Raw genomic sequence first — 17837 nt, forward strand, 5'->3', positions numbered from 1 at the left:
CCACCACCAGGCACATCTTTCCTTCTCTCCCCCGCGTTCTGCTTTCCACAGGGATCGCTCATGACTCAACTCCCTTGTCCATTTGACCCTTCCCACCGATCTCCCTCCTGGCACTTATCCTTGTAAGCGGAACAAGTGCTACATCTGCCTCTATACCTCATCCCTCACTACTATTCAGGGTGCGAAACAGTCCTTCCAGGTAAGGTGACACTTCACCTGTGAGTCTTTGGGGGTCATCTACTGTGTTTGGTGTTCCCTGTGTGGCCTCCTGAATATCGGTGAGACCTAACGTAGATTGGGAGACCGCTTCGCCGCTCACCAACATTCCATCCACCAGAAAAAGCAGGGTCTCCTAGCGGCCACCCATTTTAATTCCAGTTCTCATTCCCATTCCGACATGTCAGTCCATTATCTCCTCTACTGTCATGATGAGGCCACACTCAAGTTGGATGAACAACACCTTGTATTCTGTCTGGGAAGCCTCCAACCTGATGGCATGAACATGGATTTCTTCTGGTAATACCTGCCCACCCACCCCCCCACCTCACCATTCAATATTCCCCATTCCCATTTCCCTCTCACCTTTTCTCCTTACTTGCCCATTACCTTCTTCTGGTGTTCCTCCCCATTTTCTTTCTTCCATGGCCTTCTATCGTCTCCTATAGATACCCCCTTCTCCAGCACTGTATCTCTTTCACAAATCAATTTCCCAGATCTTTGCCTTACCTCCCCCTCCCCCGGTTCACCTATCACCTGTGTTTCTCCCTCTCCTCTCCCCACTTTCTTATTCTGACTGCTCATAATTTTTTCTCAAGTCCTGATGAACGGTCTCAGCCCCAAATGTCAACTGTACTCTTTTCCATTGATGCTGCCTCGTCTGCTGAGTTCCTCCAGCATTTTGTGTATGTTGCAATAATTTTTGCTTGCCAGGATTCAAAGGTCACCAAATTAGGATGAGTAAATTGAAGGAGGGTGTGGACACATTATTATGTATGTACAATGGCCTTTTATTATGTATTGTTTATCCGTGCAAAATTAAAACTATTTCTACAAACCAGATTTGGAGACTTGAAGGGGAGATGCTTTGAAATACCGCTGATTATATTTTTAAATCATCTGCTAATAGCCAGTTATTTGTGCTAGCTTGTCCAGAATTGGATAGCGGGCATGGAGAAATCAAATGATAATTTAAAAAGATCATCATGTTGCTGGTTACATTAACGTTATTGGTAATTGGATGATCATTGTCATGTACTAAAATGCAGTGAAAAGTTTTTGTTTTGCATAGCATCAAGACAGATAAGTTCCAAACACACTGGGGTGGAGAGTGTAGAAACAATGTTGAGAGTTGTGTTACACTTACAGAAAAAGTGAAATACAGATAGACTGAGGTAGATCGAGAGATCAGTGGTTCGTTTTTGCTATTTAAGAGATCCATTTAGGAGTTATTTATTTTTTTTTCAAATACAACATAGAACATGCCCTTCCAGCCTCATTGCTGTGCCACCTAGCAACCCACCTGCCTAATCACAGGACAATTTAACAGTGACAAATTAACCTACTAACTAGTATGTCTTTGGAATGTGGGAGGAAACTGGGGTATTCGGAACAAATCCACACACTCACAAGGAAGAGTTAGAAGGAAAGAAGCTGCTCCTTCTACGTGTATCTCACAAAGGTTCAAATTTGATATAGCTAATGTTGGTTTTGGTTGAATCTGCTTCATTTACTGCTGTGCTGAACTGTAGTACTGCACAAGACAGTCCCTTTTGTGAATTTCATGTTAGTGATTATTTTACAGAATATCATGGGTGTGCCTGCTCAGAGACTAGTAGCATGTCAGTTTTGATTGATACCATCAATGGACCAGGCAAACCAGGTGAAAATTAGATTGTTAATTTTAAAATCGGGAGAATCAAGTTCTCTTGCAAAGTATTTACTGAGGCAGAGAGTGCAGAAGCTGTAGAGGTATCACCTGAGACGAACCAAAAGGATTAAGCTTTATGATTCCCTCCGATCATCTTGTTAAATGGCCAACTAAGATCATCAGAGAATTCAGTAATTGAGTTGAATTTTTGAACTTGAGCTCTTTCACACAATAGTGCTTGGTGCTTTGGCTTTATTACAATAAATAAGAGCAATAATTAGCTTCATGATCCCTCAAGTCTGTTTTACTATTAAATAAGTTCCTGGTTGATGTTTCTCAATATGCCTTTTGTTTGATCATTGTTCTAAAAATATTTCTATTTTAACCTTTATGTACTCAACAACTGGGGTAAAGAATAAAGATTCACCCCTCCACCTGAGTAAAAATTCTGCTCAGCTTGCTTCCATATATCTGCCCTCCTTGTTGTTAGACAGTGTCCACTAAGTATAGAATATGCAGCCAGGAGCAACCCACCTATCAACGTTTAACCAACCAACCCCCTCGAAACCTAATAGGTTTATGTGTTGGAAGGAGATCTCTTAGTAACTTCGAAGCATGCAATTGGACTTTTTTAAAAGCTAAAGATCATAGCATTGTGAACAAAGGTTGATGTAATAAGACAGTTCCACCAAGGCACAGATAAGAACGTGCTCCTGTGCTGTATTTTTCAAGTATGTGATGCATTTATGAATGCAGTTTAGAAGCTGGCTTGTGCAAAAATTTTTAACAGGTTGGATGAAAAGAGAGATTGTAGTGAAGTGTGACACTATTTCATGAAACGCCAAGTTGTGGCTTTTTTTTTTGTTTAGGAATTTTACACAGATCAACTTGTACTTGCTGTGTAATTTAATTTTAGCCAGATGGTGATGGGTACTGCGTGACTATTCGCCCCTAAGTTACTTTTGTTGTCTCTGCCCATGATAGTAGCGATGATAGAGTACATATATTTTGGAAGTTTTATTTTCCATGGAAGCTTTTTAAGAAAGTAAACTGGCAGTTATTTCAGTGTATCCATAATATTGGTTGTTCAAAATCCTAACCTCTAATTGGAGATTCTGTCAATAGTTTGGATTGCAAACTTTCAGGATTTATCAGATAGTCAAACTTGAAAGTTCTGTCCCTCTCCCAAAAATATGCAATATATGAAAACCACAATGCTTGTGAAACTGTCCTTATCATTTCAACAAGTTGCAATGTTCAAATTGTTGCATTTGCATTGTAAAAATGACTATAATATTGAGGTTCTGCACCTTTTGAGTATTTGTTGATTGTAGAGAAATAGTTTGGTTCATTGGTGAAATTAAGTTGAATCTGATCTCTTTATTCTGGAATAGGTTTAAAACTATTTTAGAAATATTACATTTTAACTCTTTGGCAAGTTCTATTAACTTTGTCCATAATAAATGAAATTGATTTGTATTTATTCGTTATGCACTGGCTGTTATCAGCTAGGAGTTTTAAACTCTCAATGGTTCTGAGAATCTTTGCATTATTCATTTGTAACAAGTAAAAATGCAAAATTGCTGAAATTGTTATGGAGAGATTTTGTTCCTTGAAGGTCTGTCAGTCTGTTCCTGCCCCCAGTTGAGGAAAAGATGTGTGTTGGAATTTAGTTATGGCATTCCTGTTCCTCAAACATTGAATAAATCTAGTTATTGTGAGCAAACAATGAAAAATGGGTTGATGATTTTATTTTCTTCACTAGATGGAATTTTTTCTTTGAGAGTGATATTTTGCTCCCTATCTACCAATAGACCATTCTGCAGATGATAGAAATCTAAAATGAAAGCAGAAAATACAGGAAAGAGCAGGTTAGGCAGCAGCTGTGGAAAAAGAAATGAAGTTAACAACTTGGGTGGAATACTTCCTCAGAAGGGAAAAGTGAGAGAACAAGTTGGTTTCAAACTGGAAAAGGAATGTGGAAGGGTGGGTGGGGCGATAACCTATCACTAGATGGTTACGTGAATAGGATAATGACAGACTTCTCATCTTCCTTTCCAGTCCTGAAGAAGGGTCTCAGCCCAAAATGCAACTGTTTACCCTTTTCCATAGATGCCGCCTGGCCTGCTGACTTCCTCCAGCATTTTGTGTGTTGCTTTGGACTCGCATCATCTGCAGATTTTCTTGTGTTAATGAGGGTAGTTGCAGGAGATAGTAAACAGGACATTTTTAAAGTCTGAAGTTGTCCTATTTGGCCCCGCTGACTCCATCAAAGTGATTACCAGCAGTCTTGGTGACTTGTCCACCCTTGTCAAACCCCATGTTAAATCCCTTGGTGTGATATTTGATTCCACCTTTAAGTTTGACAAGCAAGTTAATGCAGTAGTAAAAGCCAGTTCTTTCCAGCTTCGTACTATTGCCAAAATCAAACAGTTTCTCTCTTTCAAAGATCTTGAGAAAGTCATCCACGCCCTTATATCCTCCTGCTTGGACTACTCCAGCTCCCTGTATACTGGGATTAGTCAGTCGTTCCTGTCACGTCTGCAACTGGTCCAGAACGCCGCAGCCAGGCTCCTGACAGGTGCCCGGAAGAGGGACCATATTACTCCTACCCTGGCCTCCCTCCACTGGCTGCCAGTACTGTTGAGAATTGATTTTAAGATTCTCCTGTTTGTTTATAAAGCCCTAAATGGGCTGCCCCCTCCTATATCACTTACCTTCTAACCCCTTGTTCTACTTCCAGGTCCCTCAGGTCGACTGACTTGGAGCTTCTGGCTGTCCCACTATCTAACCTTAAGCTCAGGGGTGACCGTGCCTTTGCTATTGTAGTCTCTAGACTGTGGAACAGCATTCCCCTCCCTATCAGATCTGCCCTGTCCGTCGACTCTTAAATCCAGGCTCAAAACTTTTATTCACTAGCGTTTGAATCCTCCTGATGTGGCTGATTTTTGGCTTGTGCCAAGGCCCTTGTGTTTCTTTTGTGCTTATAAGCTGTTTGCCTTGTTGGTTATGTCTGTGTTTCTTGTGTTTGTGATTTTAGCTATCTGCTCTGATCCGTACAGCAGTTTGGTCAACTTGGGGTTGTTTTTAAATGTGCTATATAAATAAATTTGACTTATTAAATGTCTGTTAGAGAACTGAAGCTGAAACAGGAGCACTGTAAACGACCAGCAAATCAGGAAGTTTCTGCAGTGGGGGGAAAAAATGAATCATATTACAGATGGAAAATGTTGTAACAGAATCAGCCAGTACTGATACAGACCCAAAACCACATTACCAGAATTTGGTTTTATCCAAGTCAGCAATGCCCTAAACCAGATGGTGGTGAACCTTTTTGAGAGTGTGTGCCCAAATTGGCAATAATCTTATTTTTTTTTTTAAATCTCTTGTGCCCTTGTAGTTTTTAGCAGGGATTATATTTGCAGACATCCCACCCTGCAAAAACTCATTTCAGGGAGGTAGCACCATCAATTTGTGGGAGACTTCCAGGAGTGGGAGGTGGGATGTCTGCAATAGAGTAGCTCCTTAGCAGCTGGCCAGCTAGTTTAAATAATGTTAGCTATGCTAATGAACGAATGACACCTGTTAAACTCACCTCAACATGTCTTTTACAGTCTTAACCCACCATGGGCAATAGAAAAGCCATTGTTGCAAACAGTGCAGCAAGCAACACTGTCATTATTTTGACCCCTATTAGGCAGGGGTACACTTTAGTGTTGTCTGGGGTGATGTACGTTTTATTTTTTTTTTGGAACACTCTGCAGTGGCGCGCTCTCGCTCGCACTCTCTGTCACTCTCTCTCGCTTGCTTTCTCTCTCGCTCTCTCTCTCCCTCTCGCTTGCTTTCGCTCTCACGCGCGTGCTCTCTCTCGTGGTTGTTCTCGCACTCTCTCTTTTCTCTCGCTCGGTCTCAAAAAAATTGATTTCTGTGATATTGTATATTATTTGCGGGCATCAGGCATATGCGGGAGACTCCCGGAAGTTCTGGGAGAGGTGGGATGTCTGTATTTGATTAATGAAGTATTGATGATAATTATGGATGTTTTTAAGGTAAAAGAATGAGACCTTTTGGTTATTTGCATGTATTCATTGCTTTGCTATTTAAAAAAATAGGGATTGTTTGTGGTGAATGAAGCATTTTAGAAAACTTGTTCGAAAAACAATATTCTAAAAACACAATTGAAAAATGACATGCTTTCTAAATAGCATTGTTATTGTAGCCATTTACTGTCTATGTAAATACTGTTGTTTGTGTATACCAGGTCTGCAAGGATTTCAAATTGTATCATCAAATGTCATGTGTTCTTGGCATCAGTTGGACGGGTACAAGCCGCCGTGAGATTTTTCCTGTGAAAACATCTCACTGCTTTCGGGTTGTTTAAAAACAAAAATCGAAGCTTCATTGGCAGTAAAGATGATGATTGTGCCATCATGATTTGAATGTGGCTTAAAGAATTGAGGGGTACTGCTGCATGCTGTGTGCCAACAGAATTTTTGCATGTGCCATCTTGTGTTTGCCACTCCTGCCCTAGACAGAAGATATGCTGCTGCTCAAGCTTGTGTTGGAATAGTGCCAAGGCACTGGCAATTGCATCAGAAAGGGAATGGGATGGTGAATTAAAGCTCTGGAACATCTTTGCGAATTGAACAAGGTTACAGAACTGTGAAGAGTAACTGTGAGCACCTTCATTCAGTAATTGCCTTCAAAGGAGAATTGGATAAAATTGTAGAAAAATATAAAAGCCGTGGGACTAGGCAGTAAATTAGACTTAGTGGATTGTGGGTTGAAACAGCCAGCACAGAGACAAATAGTTGAATGGATTAATTATATGTTTTACTGTTCTATGATCATGTCCTATCTTAGAGAAGAAGTTTAATACTGGATGTCAAGCTAAGGAAGAGACTCAATTTAAAAATAAGTTTTTATAGCGCGTCTTAAAGAATAAATGATCTGGAGAGGATGACACTTTTAAAGAGGTTATTTCTAACGTATAGTATCCTCATGATTGAAATTAGGGCTTGCTAATTATTGGTCACACTAATCAGTTGAAGAATTGTAAACAGTTTTGGGCCCCATATCGCAAAAGTTGTGTTGTCATTGGAGAGAAATCAGAGGAGGTTCACATAGTCATAGTCATATTTTATTGATCCTGGGGGAAATTGGTTTTCGTTACAGTTGCACCATAAATAATTAAATAGTAATAAAACCATAAATAATTAAATAATAATATGTAAATTATGCCAGGAAATGTCCAGGGCCAGCCTATTGGCTCAGGATGTCTGACCCTCCAAGGGAGGAGTTGTAAAGTTTGATGGCCACAGGCAGGAATGACTTCCTGTGACACTCTGTGTTGCATCTCGGTGGAATGAGTCTCTTGAGTCACAAGGATGATTCCGGGAATGAAGGGATTAACATGCAAGGAGCATTTGGCAGCTTTGGGCTTGTATTCACTGGAATTTAGAAGAATGTGTTGGGGGGTGGGGGGTTCTCATTGAAACCTATTGAATGTTGAAAGGACTAGAGAGGATAGATGAGAGGATGTTCCCTATGGTGAGGGTATCCAGAACTAGATAGATATACTTTATTGATCCCAAGGGAAATTGGGTTTCGTTACAGCTGCACCAACCAAGAATAGAGCATAAATATAGCAATACAAAAACCACAAACAATCAAACAACAATATGCAAACTATGCCAGATGGAAATAAGTCCAGGACCAGCCTATTGGCTCAGGATGTCTGACCCTCCACGGGAGGAGCTGCAAACTAGAGGGCACAGCCTCAAAATTGAGGGGCCACCCTTTAGAATAGAGGTAAAGAGGAATTTTTTTTAACCAGAGAATTGAATTGAATTGAATTGACTTTATTTCTTACATCCTGCACATACATGAGGAGTAAAAATCTTTACGTTACATCTCCATTTGAATGTGCAATTTATAGTAATTTGTAATAATTAGTATAATAATTATACCTGGTGGAAGAAGCTGTCCTGGAGTCTGCTGGTCCTGGCTTTAATGCTGCAACGTTTCCCGGATGGTAGCAGCTGGAACAGTTTGTAGTTGGGGTGGCTCAGGTTCCCAATGATCCTATGGGTCCTTTTTACAGACCCGTCTTTGTAAATGTCCTGAATCGTGGGACGTTCACATCTACAGAAGCGCTGGGCTGTCCGCACCAATTTCTGCAGAGTCCTGCGATTGTGGAAAGTACAGTTCCCTTACCAGGCAGTGATGCAGCCAGTCAAGATGCTCTCAATTGTGCCCCTGTAGAAAGATCTTAGGATTTGGGGACTCGTGCCAAACTTCTTCAATGGTCTGAGGTGAAAGAGGAGCTGTTGTGCTTTTTTTTCACCACTCAGCTGGTATGTTCAGACCACATGATATGTATGTCGAGGAACTTAACCCTCTGAGCTCCGGATCAATTAATGTCAATAGGGATTAGTCTGTTTCCATTCCTTCTAAAGTCCACAACCAGCTCCTTTGTTTTTGTGACATTGGTTTCTGTTTGACACCACTATCTCATGGTGATGACTTCTGTGTAGGCTGCCTCATTATTTGAGATAAGGCCAATCAATGTAGTATCGTCAGCAAATTTAATTAGCGGATTGGAGCTGTGGGTGACGACACTGTCATGGGTATACAGAGAGTAAAGGAGGGGGCTCAGGACACAGCCCTGAGGGGCACCTGTGTTGAGGGTCAGAGGGGCAGAGGTGAGGGAGCCCACTCTTAGCACCTGCCAGCAATCTGACAGAAAGTTCAGGATCCAGCTACACAAGGCAGGGTGAGGGCCGAGGTCTCTGAGCTTCTTGTCAAGTCTGGAGGGAATTATGGTGTTGAATGCTGAACTATAGTCCAAGAACAGCATTCTCACATAAGCATCCCTCTTCTCCAGGTGTGAAAGAGTAGTGTGTAGAGCTGTGGCTATCGCAACATCTGTCGATCGGTTGTGTCGGTAGGCGAATTGTAGTGGATCCAGTCTGGGTAGTAGCATGCTGCAAATGTAGTCCTTGACCAGCGTCTCAGAGCATTTGCTTATTATTGAAGTGAGTGCGACAGGACGCTGGTCGTTCAGACATGTTACCTTGGTCTTTTTAGGTACAGGGACAATGGCGGGTGTTTTGAAGCAGGAGGGCACTCTGCATTGGAACAGGGAGGGATTAAAAATGTCTGCAAACTCACCAGCCAGTTGTGCTGTGCACACTCTGAGTACCAGCCCTGGAATGCCACCCGGTCCCGCAGCCTTGTGACTGTCCACTCGTTGGAAACACCTGCGTACTTCAGCCTCCAAGGTGTCCAGGGTGCAGGTTGCTTTGGGTGCTCTCCTTGGGGCCTCAGTGTTGGTGACATCGAACTGAGCATAAGAAGGTTTAGCTCATCCTGGAGAGAGGCAGCAATGTTGGCAGCATGACTGTGCTTAGCTTTGAAGTCTGCGATGGTGTGCAGACCTTGCCATAAGTAGTAAATCTGTGGAATGCTCTGTTACAGACTATGGTGGCAGCCAAGTTCATGTGTATATTTAAGCCAGAAGTTGATCATTTCCTGATCAGTCAGAGCATCAAAGGGTATGATGAGAAGGCAGGTTTTATGGGGATGAGTGGGATCCACCATCAGCCATGATGGAATGGCAGAGCAGACTCAATGGGCTGAATGGCCTAATTCTACTCCTATGCCTTATGGTCACAAGGAGGGGGTATGTGCTAAAATAACAGGAGGAGGAAGTTTGGGAGTTATGCGAGAAGATGTTTACCAGGATTCTGTGGGGGGTGGGGAGCACTCATGAAAAGGTTTAAATACAGCAATGTGAATTTTAAACTTGAAGTATTAGGTCAGGGGTCCGTGGATCCCTTGTGTAATGGTATTGGTCCGTGGCATTAAAAAAGATAGGGAACCCATGGATTAGGTCTCTGGAAACAAATGCAGTCAGCAAGGAGGGTTGAATTATGAAGGGGGCAGTGCAGAGCAAGATGTGGATGGACTGGCTTGGAAAGGTGGAAAATGGGAGGCTGGTCAGAACACTAATTAATCATGTCTGTAAGTGATAAAGGCATGACTGAAGGTAAGGCCTGTATTGAAGATTTGGTGACTAAGAGGGGCTTTGTAGTGGAAAAGTTCTAAGTTTGGATGCACAGCTTCGAGACAAATAGGGCATGAAAGTTACCAAAATACTTAAAACAGTAGCCATTTTTGAGAGACATTTTTGTTAAGGTTTGACAGTGGCTTATCAGTCTTTTAGGAGGTAAAAGACTGATAAAAGACCGACAAATAGTAATTCATCCTGAGCAAGGTAACTCTTCTATTTTTAACCATCATGATTTTTTTCTAGAATAATCAAAGTTAATTAAATTTAATTTAATTAAGTTATTTTGTTAATTCATCTCTCTACTTTTCTACTGATGACCTAGAATTACAGGCCCTGGATCCAAACATTAATGCTCCTTATACATGTTGGTATATAGTACAGTTCTTAATGCATGGAAAGTTTTCATTATTTACTGTGAAGGTGTTATGTACATCTATTATGCCCACTCGTCCCTTTCTTATGCAGTGTTTCTTTAAATTTCAGGTGGCCTGCGACTTAAATGAAAGGTAACTTTCTAAAAATACACCATTTGGTTTGTTTGGAAATCCTTTCTTGTGTTAATTACTATTTTTAGAGCCTTTTCAATATTAAAATATTTTCATATCTGAAAAATCAGACAAACTTGCAGGTGCTGGAAATCTGAAGTAAAACTAGAAAATGGAAGGAATACTCAGTCATGTTTACTGATTTTTTTTCTAATATCCCTGGGAGAATGCTGTGTTATTTAATTCTGGCCACTTGTGGTTCCCTATTGCCTTCTCTTCACTATTGGTTCACTGTTACAACTGTTGGTTGTATTTCAATGTGTGGAGCCTAAGCACAAGAATTTCCTCCTGCCAGTTTCTCTGTCTTTTTCTGTTAAGTCTCTCTTGAAATTTATCTCACCTTTTCAACTATCATCTCCTTTGGCTCACTGCCAATGGTTTTGATGGCTTATATTCCCAAGAAGTACATTTTGAAGACACCATGTTTTTGCAGTATTTGTGATGGCCCCAAAACACCAGGTGCTGCTAGCTCCAGATTATTAAAGGTGTACAAATTAGGAGCATGAGCAGCCCATCTAGCTATTTGAACCTGCTATGCCATTTATCAGCTCCACTTTCCTGCTTTATGACCTAGTTTCCGTAATTACCTTTAATATCCAGAAACCCATTGATCTCTGCTTGGAATGAGCAGCATTACTGGTAATCTCTCTAGGAAAGAGAATTCCAAAGATTCACCACTCTGATGGAAGGAATCTCCCCACATCTGCCATGGTAGTGTAGCGGTTCGGGCAGCCCTGTTACAGCTTGGGGCGTTCTGAAGTTTGGAATTCTGACACCGTTCTATAAGAAGTCTCTGTACGTCCTCTCTGTGGAATGCGTGGGTTTTCTCTGGGTCCTCTGGTTTTCTTCCACTGTCCAAAGACATACCGGGTAGGTTGATTGGTCATTGTAAATTGTCCTGTGATTAGGTTTGGGTTAATCGGGAGTTGCTGGGGCAACATGGCATGAAGCTTTCTGAAAATCTACTTAGACTCTACTTACTATTTCCATCTGAAGTATTCTGCTAGCCATATTCTAAAAAGAACTGTAGATAGGTGGAACAAAACTTCCCTGTCACAAATCCATGCTAACTAATGAATCCTATCATAAGATGACAAACAATTGTGATTCACTAAGGAGTGTGGATGTGTTATTCAGGTCAAATTGTAGACCATCAGTGGACTAGGAAAAATGTAGATGATAAAATATTATAAAATGCTAACTCATTCTTTTACTGTAATGGGTTGTAACTTGTCATTTCATACTTAAATGTGTATGAAATTCAAACAGGCAAACTTCAGCTTTTCAAAAGATTTTAAATTGTGCTAAACGAAGACCAGTGAAGTCCTTTGTGTTAGTGCAGTGGACATATGCGGGCCCTGACACAAAATCTGCAGGCTTGGTACAACTTGTAATTGAAAATTTCCAGTACTTTATACATCTGACTTTTCAAATTGAAATAGGATTAAGTGATTTACAAAAATTTGGCACTTCATAATCCAGTTTTTAGGCACATAACTGTTATTAACATGATAGTTCCCCCTTGTAACTATGCTTGTATTTTTCCTCCTAAGAGTAAGAGGCAACCTTGCTATTGTTCTCCCTGCATTGAAAACGCAAAATGAATTGGCTTGTCTGCAGCCCAGTCAGTTTCACGTAGAACCAGTTCTGGATAGCATCTCTGCACTTCAGTTGGACAAAGGTACAACAGAACCAAATTGTGCTTCAGGTAAGAAATTCCTGCTTCTTGATTTTGATTTTAAAACTAAAATGTCACCATTTTTATCTATTTCTGGAATGTAGACACCATGTTCTCAAATGAAGAATGTAGTTTTTACGTTGCCGATGGCATTCACCTAAAAAGGGAGAGTTAAGACCATCTGGTGATCGTTATTTAACAAATTGCAAATTAAAACAAACACTTCAATTTGTTAATTGTATAGGTTAACTGTAAACAAATGCACTGGAGTTATCAAAATGTCTAAATTTAACAATATTTCTGTAAGCCTCATCCTGTGTGACACTGTTGGACACCGCTCCACCCCAAATGCTGTCTAATTCTTGTTGTAAAGGCAACTGTTGATGTCAAAATCAGTAGAAAATGGAGGGAAGAGGAGAGATTTGTGGGGGTAAGAGCTGTTTGGGTCAAGGGATACATGGGTGGAGGTAAGAGAACGTAGAATATGCTAGTATTCATGGCACATTTTCCATTATTCTCAGATCTTGCAGCTTATCGCATAGCCTTGCACATTCTCTTCAATGTTCGTTTATGCCAGGATTGATGAAGTCATTAATTTCTAATAATATTTCCAGTTTGGAGAGTTGTAATACTTGATTTTTTGTTGAAAATGATGACTGCATTCTCCGATATACAAAACAATAAATGTATTTGCTTTGGTACATAAAGCATTGGTGATTTACTTTATAGATTTGTACTGGTTGACTGATAGAGATGTGCCCTCAGTGATCCCAGAACAAGTTGATGTATGTAACCATGAAGATTCAGTAATGCTGTAGTCTTGAGCTGCTGAATGGGTCACAACCAATGGCTCAACTGTATCACCATCTCCCTGATATATAAAAAGATTGTTTCTTACCCTGAGGATCTTTGATTGGATCTGTTAGTTTTCTTAGTAGATGGTGGCAAAGGCAGTTGGGTTGTTTTGTGTGGAGCTGAGTGCTCACTGCAGTCATTCATGAACACTTTGTGATAAAGAGTTGAAGTTAGTTTTGAAGGCCATCATTTCTCACATTTCCTCACAACTTAGGCTATTTAGCCCATTTGGTATATCTTGGCTCACATTCAGCTCACAGCAATCCTATTGATTCTGCTTTTTTCCAGTTACTTATTCTCCCTCACTTGCTAATCAACTTCACAGTGTCACCCACCGACACTAGGGGAGATTTACAGTAGTCAGTTAACCTACCGAACAGCACACCTTTGGTATGTGGAACCAGGAAAGAAACTCAGACATGGGGAGAACATACAAACTTCACAGAGATGGCCAGGAATCAAATCTGGTTTGCTGTAACTTTGAGTCAGCAGCACCACTTGTACCATTCTGCCAGCCTTACTCATATTTTTAAAAAGAGAGTTTATCTTGATAAACTGGATACACAGATTGCATTTTCAGGGAGGGTTTTATGGCCTGGGAGTGCAGCATCCAGTAATACTCACATATGCAACTCTTAACTGCTGTACAACCAATGTACATGAACTGTGTGCAAAAGCTGTCATCAAATAGCATGAATTGTAAGGATAACTCAGTTGTGTATTTTTTTTTTCATAACCCTCCCAGCGCTTCCCACAGATACTGGCAGCACCATGGGTCAGATAGTCGCAGATGGTTACAGATTTAAAACTCCTTTGAAAATGTGGAAACAGCCCAAGGATTTGGACAAACCAAACTTTTCTGTAAGTTTCGGTAACTTAGTGCATTCCTAAAAGTACACATTCAAGATTATTTTCATTAATTCAAAATATTTTTCTAATGTTAGAGGTAACTATAAAACTCTAAAAATCTTTCAGCCAAAAACAGTCTTTGACCTTCTTGATGGCCAGGAAAATCGCCATTGGTGTCTTACTGCAAAATTTGAATATCAGGACATGAGTCTGGAGGTAAGTTGGTGTAGATTGAATTGCACAGAAACATCTCCTCAGAAGCTACCTGACAGATGCAATTCCTGCGTGTAAAGTTGTCCTCTGTACTCAGCAGGTTTAATTTTTTTACATTTTGTCTAGCTAAAAAGTTGAAGTTGTGCATATTACAAAGGTAATGTTTAAGCTGCTAGTTATAACTGGATATTGAAAAGAAGGTTTTTTTTTGTAATATCTGTACTTCAGAATATTCAAGTGTACTTTAAAGCATGGTCCCCAACCACCAGGCTGCAAAGCATGTGCTACCGGGCAGCGAGGAAACGATATGATTTGGCGATATGAAATGATATGAGTCAGCTGCACCTTTCCTCATTCCCTGTCACGCACTGTTGAACTTGACCCCCTCCCCCCCCCGCCCAGTCAGCCAGTCCTCAAGAATATTGTCAATATTAAACTGGTCCATGGTGCAAAAAAGGGTTGGGGACCCCTGCTTTAAAGTCAGTAGAGATCTTTTGAATTCTTGGTTTGAACCTAGTCTTGACTCTGCTGCTTATATCCTGACAAAGTTCTGAGTGTGTTTTCACTACTGTGTTTGCTAACCTGCTTCATGTTTAGCAGCACTAAGATGCTAATATATCCAGCCTCACTTCTAGTTTTTGTAATCTCCTTACCTCTGCAACTTGTAGAGAACTCCCAATTCATTTTCCTTTAAAAGCAGGAAGTACAATGTCAAAATTGCTGACTGTAGGAGAAGAGGGTTTAAGAAGTAGAACTAGCAATATTATGAATTTCATAAGCCCATGGATAAGTTACAGTATACACAAAGGGAAACTGATAATTCAGTATGCTGAAATTTGAAGAGATGGATTTCGTGTTTGTTGGACATTGGTACAAATAAGTACTTCTTTAAAACTACAAAGTAAACAAAAATCTTGTAGTTTTCAACATTATTGGAGGTTATTCAACATTATGCTCCAATTTCAAAATTGGAGCATAAAAGCCACAAGATATTAAGAGAAGAATTAGGCCATTCAGCCCATTCAATTTGTGCTGCCATTCCATCATGGCTAATTTATTAATCCTCTCAGTCCCAATCTCCTGCTTTCTCCCTGTAATCCTTGATGGCCTAACTAACCAAGAGCCAATCACACTGTTTTAAACACGCCCAATGACTTTGCCTCTACAGCTGTCTGTGGCAATGAAACAATAACAATGCAGAATGAAATCCACAAATTTACTATCCTCTGGTTAAAGAAATTCCTCCACATCTCTGTTCGAACTGAGGCTGTGCCCTCTGGTCCTAGATTCGCCCACTATAAGTAATTTCCTCTCCACATCCACTCTATTTCATTCAGATCCTCCCTCATTGTTCTCATCTCCAACAAGTACGGACCAAGAGCCATCAAACTTTTCCTCCTACGTTAACCCGCCTCACCTGGGGCACCAGTGGACACTGGCAGTCCCACCACCATTTTGTCAGCGCTAGTCTGGACTCGAACAAAGAACTACGGGGTACCAACAGCCACCCCACCCAACACACATGCAGTAACAACCAGCAATTCCACCGAGGCACACCAGCTTTCCGTCCCCGCAGCATGCATAATTTAAAGAGGGCGATCACACAGCTTCCTACAAAAATCCATATCCCAGACGAGTAACCCCACAATGTAGTCTCCTGGTAAGCCTCAGGCTCGCTCAGCTCGCTTTCGTCTAGGGGGAGCAGCCTTTGGCCCCACCATACTGGGTAATCAAGTTTGTGTGGATGCTGTGTGATGTACCCCACCACGCCAAATAATAGACAGTACACCATATGCAATTAAATGATTACACTTTATAGATCATACTGGAACTATGTAATTAATAGAAATAAAATATAAAAGGAAAAGTAAAAGGTGCCAAACTTATCAAAGTTCAACCACTTTGTGCACAACAGTTGGAGCTCAATTAACGGAGTCTTCTTTCTACCATTCGATCCCCTCCGACCTCCTCGACCCATCGCCTGGGACCAGCCACGGTGGTTGACCAGACGCTCCACAGGAGTCTGTCTTCGTCTCCTCGCCGAAGACCCTGAGCCTCTGACTCCCGCTCGGGGTCTGTTCCGTCCGCCAGCTTACAGCATCATATCTCCTCTCTCTCTCCCCATCGCGCCTTCTGCCCCAAAGCCCGCGAAAACAATAGCTTACAGACACACAAGTCCCAATTTGGTTAGCAAATGAATACAATTCTCTTATCAGTAATTATTAACCCAAATAAGCTGCGAGAGAGAAACACTTTCTCAGCAGTTAACATAACAAAGAAGCTATTTTATTCTAACATAGCAAAGAAGCTTTTTATTAGCCTCAGTAGTAACATAAAAGAAGAAACCCCTTACAGTAGTATTGATTAAAATGCTGCTGTATAGCATCATTTTAATAAGTGAATTAAAATGTGCTGTAGTAGTTTTAAAATAGCATCCTGTAGACAGAAAATCTGCTGGTTTGAGACCACCAAGGTCCTAAGTGTGCCAAAATAATGGAGTTTCACGGTAAATCATTTAGAATTACAGAATGGTAAAGCACCAAAGGAGTCCTTTTGGATCAGAGTCAATGTTGACTGAAAGAACAACTCGTTAGATTCTATTCTCTATTTTCTTACATTCCTTTTGTATTTTTTCTCAACTTACTGTGAAAGTTCCTTTTAAATCTGCCACATTGTGTGAGCCTTCACAACCACCTGCAGGAACAATGTATGGCCACTGGTTCTTCTGCCACTCCCTTAAAATCTGTAGTTTTCATTCCTAATAACTAAGCTATTAGGACTAATGGCCTGTCCTGGTCCAGCAACATTTACATTGCAGACAAGGAAGTGCACTAGCACCTCCATTTTCTCAAGAGACTAAAGAAATTTGCCATGTCCTCATCAACCCTTACCAATTGTTATTGATGCACAATGGAAGACATTGTATCTGGATACATAACAGCTTGGTGTGGCAGCTCCTCTGCACACATCTACATGCAGCTGCAGTTTCATGTGGATACAAGCCAGTACATCCCGGAAACCAGCCTCCCCTCTGTGGACTCTGTCTATGCTTATTGCTGCCTCAGTAAAGCAGCCAATATAATTAAAGACCCCACCCATATCGGACACTCTCTCTCCCTCTCCCATTAGGTAGAAGGTACAAAAACCTGAAAGTACATACCACCAGACTCAAGAAGAGCTTTTCTCCCATTGCTATACTCTTCAATGGATCTCTTGATAAGGTGGACTCTTGACCTCACAATCTACCTTGTTATGATCATGCACTTTATCCTTTACCTGCCCTGTGCTTTCTCTGCACTTGTTACACTTTATTCTGCATTATTACTGTTTTAGCTTGATCTACCTCAATGCACTGTGTAATAATTTGATGTGTATGAGCAGTATGCAAGATGAGCTTTTCACTGCATCTTGGTACATGCAACAATAATTAACAAGGACCAATAATTTACTGTATGTAAATGCTCCCTTTAAAAACTATTTCTACTTTCTCTACTCGAACAAATAACAAATGGAATAAAACTTCCCCTGAAAATATTGAACTAAATTGTACCCTTTCTTATAAACTTGTATATGTAGCTAGATCTGTTTCAACTGAGTTTCACCTGTGAATTTAACTATACAATACACAGGATCACAGTGATGCATTTATAGTTAATCTTGCATTCCTTCAATGCAAATCTGAGCATTTTTTATGAAATAAAACTGGACTGCACCTTATGAATTAATGAAAGCTATTCTAAGACAAGGGACACACTT

The 17837-nt window shown here is 40.7% G+C and overlaps 1 protein-coding gene across 3 annotated transcripts in view; it reads left to right on the forward strand.

Moving 5' to 3' along the window:
• LOC140196545 (uncharacterized) overlaps positions 1-17837 on the forward strand; it is a 55250-nt gene that overhangs the window by 4904 nt on the left and 32509 nt on the right. For all 3 annotated transcript variants that reach the window (XR_011885746.1, XM_072255939.1, XM_072255940.1), the window contains exons 4-7: positions 10425-10447; positions 12040-12194; positions 13765-13880; positions 13995-14084. Coding sequence is in view for 2 of the 3 variants with exons in the window: in XM_072255939.1 (XP_072112040.1) it covers positions 10425-10447; positions 12040-12194; positions 13765-13880; positions 13995-14084 (384 nt within the window). In the remaining variant the exon portion in view is untranslated. The remainder of the gene's footprint in view (positions 1-10424; positions 10448-12039; positions 12195-13764; positions 13881-13994; positions 14085-17837) is intronic.

The sequence above is a fragment of the Mobula birostris genome, chromosome 4 (assembly GCF_030028105.1).
Source record: "Mobula birostris isolate sMobBir1 chromosome 4, sMobBir1.hap1, whole genome shotgun sequence".
NCBI classification, from domain to species: domain Eukaryota; kingdom Metazoa; phylum Chordata; class Chondrichthyes; order Myliobatiformes; family Myliobatidae; genus Mobula; species Mobula birostris.